Source organism: Chrysochloris asiatica, unplaced genomic scaffold, assembly GCF_000296735.1.
Source record: "Chrysochloris asiatica unplaced genomic scaffold, ChrAsi1.0 scaffold00106, whole genome shotgun sequence".
In the NCBI taxonomy this organism is placed as follows: domain Eukaryota; kingdom Metazoa; phylum Chordata; class Mammalia; order Afrosoricida; family Chrysochloridae; genus Chrysochloris; species Chrysochloris asiatica.
In genome coordinates this window covers 3,648,813-3,658,396 of record NW_006408624.1, presented here as the reverse complement: position 1 = coordinate 3,658,396, position 9,584 = coordinate 3,648,813, and the positions used below count along the sequence as shown (strand labels likewise).

General features: G+C 49.2%; 1 protein-coding gene across 1 annotated transcript; it reads left to right on the top strand.

The window, feature by feature from the left end:
• The first annotated feature begins 2,771 nt into the window (after positions 1-2,771).
• On the top strand, positions 2,772-9,332 carry CSF3R (colony stimulating factor 3 receptor (granulocyte)). Its single transcript, XM_006867615.1, has 9 exons — positions 2,772-2,835; positions 5,582-5,878; positions 6,784-6,907; positions 7,006-7,193; positions 7,971-8,140; positions 8,248-8,401; positions 8,498-8,577; positions 8,981-9,223; positions 9,282-9,332. Exons 1-9 carry the CDS (start codon positions 2,772-2,774, stop codon positions 9,330-9,332), a joined length of 1,371 nt encoding a protein of 456 aa, XP_006867677.1.
• The last annotated feature ends 252 nt before the right edge of the window (positions 9,333-9,584 follow it).

Sequence of the window (9,584 nt, the reverse complement as noted above, 5' to 3'; positions counted from 1 at the left end):
TCTCCTGTGTCTCTATGGTCTCAGTCTTTATCTCTGTGAGTCTCTTTCATCATTTCAGACCGTGTGCATATGTGCGTCTCTGTCTTATTTTGTTACTCTCTTTGCTTGTCTCTCTCTCTGAACCATGTCTGGGAAGACCTTCTTCTCTCTGTTCCTCATCCCTCCCTTCCTTCTTTCTCTTCTCTTCCCAGAGAATAGAAAGACTAGGACGAGGGGGACATGAGGTAGAGGAGAGGAGGGGACAGTGATGGGTGTGAAGGAGAAGAGAGAAAACAGAGGGAAGTGGGATGGGGGCAAATCCAGGGAGCACCTGGGGAGTTGAGGAGAGGTGACCAGAAAAGGGGGAAGAGAATAAAGGGCAGTGGTCCTGGGGGGACAAAAGGGCTACACGGAGGGAACCTAGAATTGCTATGACAAAGCCAAAAAACGAAGTGGCAGTCTCAGAGACTGAGACCACACAGCCTGGGAGGGGAGGCTATTGTTGTTGCTAACTGCTGTCAAGTTGGTTCCAACTCATAGCAACCCTGTATAGGGTTTCTGAGTAGCTGCTAGTGGGTTTGAACTGCTGACCTTATAGTTAGCAGTCCAGTGCTTATCCTACCACGCCACACCAGGTAGGGAAGTGGAGGATGTTAAACCGTACTGGACTTCAGGTGGAGGTGTCCTGCTCTATGGCTCATGAGAAAACAATTCACAGTTACTGGATGCTTACTGCATGCTAGGAGCAGGATACGTGTTCTTGTCTCATGTCAGCCTCGTATCAATCTGAGAAATGGGTGTTATTGTTATCCCTTTTTCACAGATGGGGAAATTGAGACCCAGAAAAGTGAAGTGACTTATCCAACGTCAGAGTCGGTAAGTGGCAGAGCCAGGGTTCAGTGTCTGAGTCTGAGTGGTCTGCGTCAGAACTGGGTTCCCAACTTCTCTGTGTCTGAAGAGTGAGACCATGCACCAACAGAGCCTGGCTCCCACTCACCAGGAGGAGTCCCCAGAGCTGCCATGGGGTACCAGAGGCTGATGCCAAATCTATCAACACCCGGTGTTTCATGGGGAGGATGTCTAGTCGCTTGCAGTTTCGAAGTCCACTCTGGACAGGAGCCAGTGGATGGGGAGGAGATGGTACCTCAAAAAGCATAAGCAGGGCCTGAAGTTGAAACTGACCTCCCAGGGCAGCAGGGCTGGGACATGACAAAAACACATGGATATGGGAACTAGTGTCCCGAAATCTAGACCTAGGAGGCAAATCTTTTCCCAAGCAGTGTGTGTGTGTGTGTGTGTGTGTGTGATAGTGGAGTGGGGGTTGCCAGCCACTGATTGGTCGGCAGGGGAGCTCTGGACAGTTGTGCAGGTTTCTCACTGAACAAAGGTGCCCAGCTGAGGGATGAGTGAAGGCTGAAATCTAACTTCTTCTCCAGGCACCAAGCTGTGAGTCCTAGTGTTGGCTGCTTCTGCTCAGAGGAAGGGGCATGTTTTTTTCTAATGTGCACAATGGTGAGCTCTGGGCCCGTGGTTGCCCTGTATCCTTACCCTGCAACATACATAGACAGACTGAACATTACAATGAGGTCACTGCAAGCAAGGAGCAGCCCTGAGTGTCTGGGGAACACTTAGTTACCTCTGTTTGGGAGCAAGAGAAAAAGCTTCTCCTGGTTTTTTTCCCTTCTGAGCACAGGGTCTAACTGACCACTTGGGACTCTCTTCTGAACCCCCTGTATGTATATGTTCATGCATGCATAAGCTAGCTAGTTAGTGATTCCCACCAGCCTGCCACCAAAAGCAACAAGAAGAATGCTGTTCCTTACTATTCCCTTCCCTGCACTGACCTGGAAGGAAAAGAGGGAAAAGTGGGGCCAGGTGGAAGCTGCCCATACCAGTGGCTCCCTTTGCACACTGTCTCCATCCAGGACCACACAATACATGGCCCCAGAGGCCAGAATTGGGGGTGAATTAGACTTCAGTTCTCAGCTCACATGCTTGAAGTCGACCTTTCCCTCTAGACATTGTTGAGCACAGCCAGTTTCCCATGGCTCAATGCCATTCTCACTTTCTCCCAGGGGGCCTCTGCGATGCCTTTGACAAGGGTCACCAGGAAAGCCCACCTGGGACACATGCATGCACAATCAGGAAGTGCAAGGGAGTTAATGCCCCTCAAGGGGCACCCAGTAGGGGTCAGGAGTCAGTGGGTAAATGTTCCCATCCCCCTCCCACCCCAAGGATAATTTGTCATCTGGGTAGACATTGCAAGGTGTGCTCTACACAGCTACTAAGAAGGTTCCAGCAGGACCGAACCCCAGCTACCCTCAGAGGTGACAAACTCAATAACATAACCTTGTGTAGGCTTGCCTTCTCCCTGTTTCATTCCCCAGTCTCTTCCTCTGTTCCTGGAATCTTCTAAAACAAACTACCTGCATGTAATACTTTGCCTGAGTTTCTGTTTATCCCGGGGGAGGGTGGGGAGAAAGAGTGCTATTTCTTGTTGTTCCCTTCCCCTCTCTCCTGGAAGGCAGATGAAAACAGGGGCTATCACTTAAAGCTATTCCCTAAGGGCCTGGCCCTTGACAGGTGTCAGATCACATCTTCCTCCCAAAGCTCTTTGCAGTCTACACTGTCATTGCCTCCATTTTATAATTAAACAAACTGAGACACAAAGAGGTCAAGTAACCAGGTCAAAACCACTCTATGGTAGAGCAAAGATTGAGGTCAGCTCTGGCTCCAAAGCCCAAGCGCTTAACCAATCCCTCTGTCTTCAGGTGAGCACCAAGGCTGGCACTATGGAGGGGCTGGGTACCTGGAGCCTGATCACAGCTGCCCTGATGATCCTTCTGCTCCCCGGAAGTGAGTGGGGGAAGGGTGAGGAGGGATGGACTCATTCATTCCCTGCTTTGCTCACTCTACTGTTCCTGGGATTCCCAGAAAAAAAACTCAAGATTAGGACACAGATGTGGCACACATCAGACAAACCACCACCATCAGGAATGGTGTGAGGACCTGAGGTGGTGAGTCTGGAAAAGACTGGGGGAACCCAGGCCCTGTCTGCTCATCTCTGCCAGTTGTCAGAAGGAACCTCAGGATCCTGTGCAGCCTTGTCAGGTAACAAAGTCACAGGGAGGCAAGTTTCATCCTCAAATAAGCAAGCACAAGCAGAGCTCTCCAACGATGGAATCTCTGTCTTGAGAGGTGATGAGCTTCCCATCTCCAGAGGTATGCAAGTTGGGGCCAAGGCTGACAGGGATGCTGCAGAGCAAGTGTTGGCAAACTTAGTCTGATAATGATCTTTAGACATTGCAGGCCACATACAGTCTCTGTTGAAGTGTGTGTGTGTGTGTGTGTGTGTGTGTGTGTGTTTTTAACCCTTTCACCTCTATCATTAGCTTGCAGGCCATATAAAAACAGATCAGCCAAGCTCTGCTGTAGAGAGCACAACCTTAGGAGCTTTGAAGTAGACAACTGTACAAGTTTCCTTTTAGCCTGAAGTTCTGAGTCTGTGAAGCAGTAGGTGCCCCATGTTGAGAGTCAAGTATTTGCTCTATAACCTTGGACAAATTGCTTTACTTCTTGGGGCAGTGAGGGCAAAGTGCAGTGCTTACTGAATTATGTATTTAGTAAGCATTCACCAATGAATGGGAGTGCAGTGGTTCTGTAGGATAAGCACTGGACTGCAAACCATAAGGTCAGCAGTTTGAGCCCACCAGCTGCTCCAAGAGAGAAAGATGAACAAGATTAATAGCCTCAGAAACCATGTACAGAGATGCTATGAGTCAGAACCAACTTGACAGCACTTAACAACAAGAAGGACCTAATTTGTGCCAGTCACTGTGAAAGTTGTTCTTGTTGTTAAGTGCTGTTGAATCAGTTTTAACCCATAGAGACCCTGCATAGGGTTTCCAAGGAGCAGCTGGTGAGCTTGAACCGCTGACCTTGTGATTCAAACCATTCGCAGTCCAGAGCATTAACCCACAGTGCCACTCCAGACATAGGGAATGTCTTATCTTAGCAAAACAGATAAGGTCCCTGGCCTATCTGAATGTACTTGTATGGTCTAGTTGTGGACACAGACAAGTAAGTAATCATATGATTCTATAATGGTCGTGGTGGTGTGCCATGGAGTCGATTCCGACCCATAGCAACCCTGTACAGGGTTCCCGAGGCTGTGAATCTTTATGGGAGCAGAAAGCCTTTCTCCCATGGAACAGCTGATAGTTTCGAACTGCTGACCTTGAGGTTAGCAGCCCAATTCGTAACCACTACGCACGCTACCAGAACTCCTTATGATCCTATAATGTTGTAGTTGTTGTTAAGTACCGTGGAGTCAGTTCCGACTCATAGTGACCCTGTACAGGGTTTCCGGGGCTGTAAATCTTTATGGGAGCAGAAAGCCTCATCTTTCTCTCACGGAACAGCTGGTAGTTTCAAACTGCCAAACAGCTGGTAGTTTCGAACTGCCAAACAGCTGGTAGTTTCGAACTGCCGACCTTGAGGTTAGCAACCCGATTCGTAACCACTACGCTACCAGATCTGGCTCCTTATAATAGTCAAAGATAATAAGAGCTTTGGGGAAATACAGGCATCTTGGTCTAGTCTGGTTAGTAAGAGCCTAGTCTGCTTCTCTTGGGACACTTAAATGTTAACTGGGTCAAAGAGAATGGAAGGAGAGAGGAAGAGCAGCTCAAGGAGGAACAGTGGGTTCAAAGATTGTGAGATTGGGGAGATCATGCCATTTCAAAGAAATCAAGAAGGCCAGAGTAGTCAGAGCTGAGAGAGGATGGTCTGAGCTGGACCTAAGAGAACTAGGCAAGAGCCAGATCACTAAGACCATGTGAAGGATTTGGGTCTTTATCCTAATTATCACAATAAATACTTATATACATACCAGGCACTGTTCTAAGTGTCTTACACATGTGAATATATCCAGACCTCCCAGCAACACTAAGGCAGGGACTATTTTCATCCTCATTTTCCAGATAAGAAAACTAAGACACAGACAGTCTCCACAACATGCCAGGGTCACATAATTAATAAGTAATCAAATCAGGGCTTAAACCTAGACAGTCTAGCTCCAACATCCATGTTCTTATCCACTTATCGACTGCCTTTCAGAGCAATAGCATGTCATTGAAATGTTCTGGCCGGGATTGGGTAACACTGATTTGAATTTTGAAAAGTTTGCTGTGGCTGTGGGTTGCTTATCATTCTAGTTATTACTTTCATCATCCTTGGGGAAGGAACGAGTCTATTTGATGGTGTGCTGGAGCGGGCTTGCAAGAGCTAATCGTGCATACCTCTCCTTAGCCCCACATTCAGTGATTTCAGATCGGTGCCTTTGACTCAATTGTAGTGACAGTATTCACACTAAGGGCAGTGGCACACACTACAAATCAGGGTCTACCCTCCTCTGAATAGCTGGTTTTAAAAACAATTATCAGCACATCGATCTCTGTCTCACCGACATCCTTCCACTCCAGCTCCATGCCTTAGTGAGAAAGACAGAGAGGGAAGGCCCACAGTCCAGTACACAGGCTGCCTGATAACCTGGCTCAGCCTGACAGAGAAGTCATCTAAGACCCGCTCTCTTCCACACCAGGTCTTGAGGAGTGTGGGCACATCAGCCTCTCGGACCCCATCATCCACCTGGGGGGTCCTGTCACGGCCTCCTGCACCATTGGCCAGAATTGCCGTCACCTGAAGCTGCAGTCAGAAATTCTGTGGAAACTGGAATCAGAGTTTCAACCTGGTGGGAGACAGCAGCACCTACCTGATGGGAGCCTGGAGTCTACAATTACCCTGCCCCACCTCAACCACACACAGGCACATCTCTCCTGCTACCTGCGCTGGGGCAACAGCCTGCAGATCCTGGACCAAACCGAGTTGCAGGCAGGGTGTAAGTGCCTCCAGTCATCCATCCACTCAGCCTCCAATGTTCTCTTGCTAAGACATACTTGCCATTACTTGCTCATTTAGCATATTATGGATAATCTTCCCTACCAGTGAGAACTATTAGCAGCCCCATTTTGTAGATGAGAAAGCTGAGGCTGAGAGGGAGAAAGTGATTTGCCCAAGGTCACATGATAATAAGGATGGAGCCAAGATTTCTATCCAATAGTGTGGCTCTAAAACCAGTGCCATAACCACGATATCGCTGCTGAAAAGCCCAATCCTTGGCCATAAGGGGACATAATCCAGGAGGACACACTCTACTCGTTGGGCTAACTCCCAGCTTCTCGCCCACCCCTACCTCAGCCCTCTGTTCAAACTGAACAGGATAGAACTTTTGTGTAAAGGTGAAGCATAAGAAAGAGAGAGAGAGAAAGGAAGAAAAAAGACTAAGAGTCTTGTTTAAGAACTTAATAATACTACCAATTAGCACTTACATAGCACTTACTATGTGCCCAGCACTGTTCTAAGCACTTTATGTGCAATGAATCATTTCACTTCAACAATAACCATGGAGGTGTTTGTTTTTCAAATGAGGAAACTGAGGCACAGAATAGTTCATTAACTTCAAGATCGCATGGTTAATGAATGACAGAACCTGGATGAAACCCAGACGTTATAATGCCACTGACAAAGGAGTCTAGAGTTAGGAAGATTGTGGGGCAGGGGAGGCACCAAGACACCAGGGTTCTGTGATGCTTATTCCTCTACCCCAGATCTGTCGCTCCAGACTCACATTGTATAGAGACAGAGAGACAGAAAAAGTGACCCCAGAAGAATCCACTCAGGTCAGAAAAAAACAAGACCAATTAGTCCCACCCAGAGCTCTCACCCTCTCTCCACCCCACACAGATCCTCCTCCAAAACCATACAACCTGTTCTGCCTTATGAACCTCACAATCAACAGCCTCATCTGCCAGTGGGAACCAGGCCCGGATTCCCACCTACCCACCAACTATACCTTAAAGAGTTTCCAGTGAGTGAGGGCTCCTACCTTTTGGGCTCTGGGGTGGGATATGGGTAGGACTATGTGCTTTTCCTGTGCTTGGCACCCAAGCCTGAACCTGTTGGCAGGAGCCGGGGCAACTGCCAGACCCAAGAGAAGCCCATTCCGGACTGCATACCTGCGGCTGGGCAGAGCCACTGCTCCATCCCACGCAAATACCTGCTGTTGTACCAGAATATTGGCATCAGGGTGCAGGCAGAGAACAAACTGGGGACCAGCCTGTCCCCGCAGCTGTGCTTTGCTCCCATGGACCTCGGTGGGTGACTCTGAGTGTGGGGGCAGGGAGAGGCTCTCAAAATGGGCAGAGCTAGGAAGGCCCCGAGAGAAAAAAGTGACAGATAAAGAGACATTGGAAGACCTAGAGATCGAGACAGAGAAGAGAGACAGAGACAATGGGGGAATGCAATAGGAGACAGAGACATGGAGACAGACACAGAGATATGGAAGAGACCCGAAGGCAAGGAGATGTGTTCATTCGTTCTTCCAACAAATAATTAATTTCTTAAGTGCCCACTATGTACACTCTTAAAAGTCCTGTGGATACAGCAGTGAACAAAACGTCCAAAATCCTGCCCTCAAACTTTACATTTTAATGGACAAAATAAACAAAATAGGACGTCAAACAGGATAAATGTGATGAGGAAGGGGCATAGGGAGATCAGGGTGGTGGGCAGTTGCTATTCCATTAAGATGGCCAGGGAAGGGCTCACTGAGGAAGTGATATTTGAGCAGATGTTTGAAGGATCAATGATGTGGATATATGGGAAGCAAGTTTCCCAGGTAGAGGGTACAACCAGTGCAAAAGCACTGGGGCAAACATCAGATGAAGATCTAGTGAGACCCAAAGACACATATACATAGGGACAGACCCAAAGCAACAGAGATACAGAGACATACACAGAGTGAGGAAGATACAGAGACCCCCTGAATGGAGACCCAGAGAGGCAAATGGAACCACAGACAGAGACAAGAGTGAGCTAAGGAGCCCTAAAAGGTCAGGACAGAGTTCTGAGCACCATCCTCCTCCTCTCAGTGAAACTGGAGCCTCCCATCCTGAAGGCCCTGGCCCCCAGACCTGAGGGGGACCCAGCCCAGCCCGGCTGCCTGTGGCTACACTGGCACTCGCAGAATTCAACCCTGTTCATCAAACAGAAGTGTGAGCTGCGCTACCAGCCACACCTTGCAGAAGTCAGCTGGGCTCTGGTAAGGCTAAGTGCAACCTCAAGAGCTGGGAGTGGGGGTGACTGAGGGAAGGGTATGTGTGGGCTAAGGACCCAGGCATCCAGGCTCAGAGCCACACCCTCCACCAGGTGGCCCCTTTGCCCTCCAGGATCCTCCGCCATGAGCTCTGTGGCCTCCTCCCAGCCACAGCCTACATCCTTCAGCTGCGCTGCATCCGCTCGCCCCTGCCGGGCCACTGGAGTGACTGGAGCCCCAGTGTGGAGCTGAACACCACAGAACAGGGTAAGTAGGTAGGAAGGACCTAGGCGGCCTTCCATGCCCAGTCCACTCTTTAAGACCCTCCCTGATGGGCTTTCTCACCTCCCATTCTGGCCATAGCCCCCATCGTCAGACTGGACACCAGGTGGAAGCAGAGGCAGTTGGACCCCAGGACTAAGGATGTGCAGCTGTTCTGGAAGGTGCCCCCTCTGAAGGCCATCCCTTCACCCCTGAGACCTCCTTCAACCCAACAGAACCCTGTAATCTAAGACTCAGGAATCACACTGTTCTGGGAGGCTAGGCACATTTCCATGTGGTTTGAATGTACTTTGCATGCACCTAGTAAGCCAGGGTGTGTACTTTTTAAGAGACTACAATGCAGGACTCATCTATGCCCTGAAAGGGTAGGTGCAGTGAATAATTAAGTACCTGCTGTGAGTACCAACTTGCTTTTTCCTGGTCTCCCTCCTAGGACCTGGCACAGGGGCACAGAGGGAGGGAGGGGCTTAGGCCCTGGGATCCATCCAACCCACCTAGAAGCTCTCCATCACTCAAGACAGTGTACATATTCCCCTTATCATTTTCCCTCTATTCCTACCTCAGCCAATGCCACAGGAGGAAGACAGTGGGCGGATCCAAGGGTACCTGGTCTCCTGGAGACCCTTGGGCCAGGTTGGGGCAGCCCTACTCCTCTGCAACACCACAGAGTTAAGCTGCACCTTTCAGCTGCCTTTGGAAGCCCGGAAGGTGGTCCTTGTGGCCTACAACACAGGCGGGACCTCTCGCCCCACCCTGGTGGACTTCATGGAGAGCAGAGGTAAAGGGGGCTGGCAGGCAAAAGAGCATGTGAGTTCTGAGACTAGATTCTCTGCGTTCAAACCTAGTTCTGTTATTTTTTTAACAGTGTGACCTGGGCAAGTTACTAACCTCCCTGGACCTCTATTTACTCATCTAGCAAATGTGGATGATATAGTGATACCTCGAAGAGTCATTGTGAGGATTTAAATGAGAGTAACTGCTCAATACGTTTTAGTTAGCAGGATGCTCATTAGGTAGAGGCAGGTTAAGCTGGTGATTTCTATACACAAACACATACACGCAATCCCTTCTGCCAAGGAAGCTGGAAGAGATAGCTCTAAGCTTTTGTAGTGGAACATGGTCCCTGAATTCATAGCTCATTCTCAGGGGATCAGCCATTATCATCAAC

Excerpts from the sequence above, each read along its gene's own strand:
- CSF3R (XM_006867615.1), top strand. The coding sequence starts at position 2,772 with ATGGAGGGGCTGGGTACCTGGAGCCTGATCACAGCTGCCCTGATGATC. Across the intron at positions 6,908-7,005 it reads TATACCTTAAAGAGTTTCCA|GAGCCGGGGCAACTGCCAGA; the intron begins GTGAGTGAGGGC and ends ACCTGTTGGCAG. Across the intron at positions 8,141-8,247 it reads CAGAAGTCAGCTGGGCTCTG|GTGGCCCCTTTGCCCTCCAG; the intron begins GTAAGGCTAAGT and ends ACCCTCCACCAG.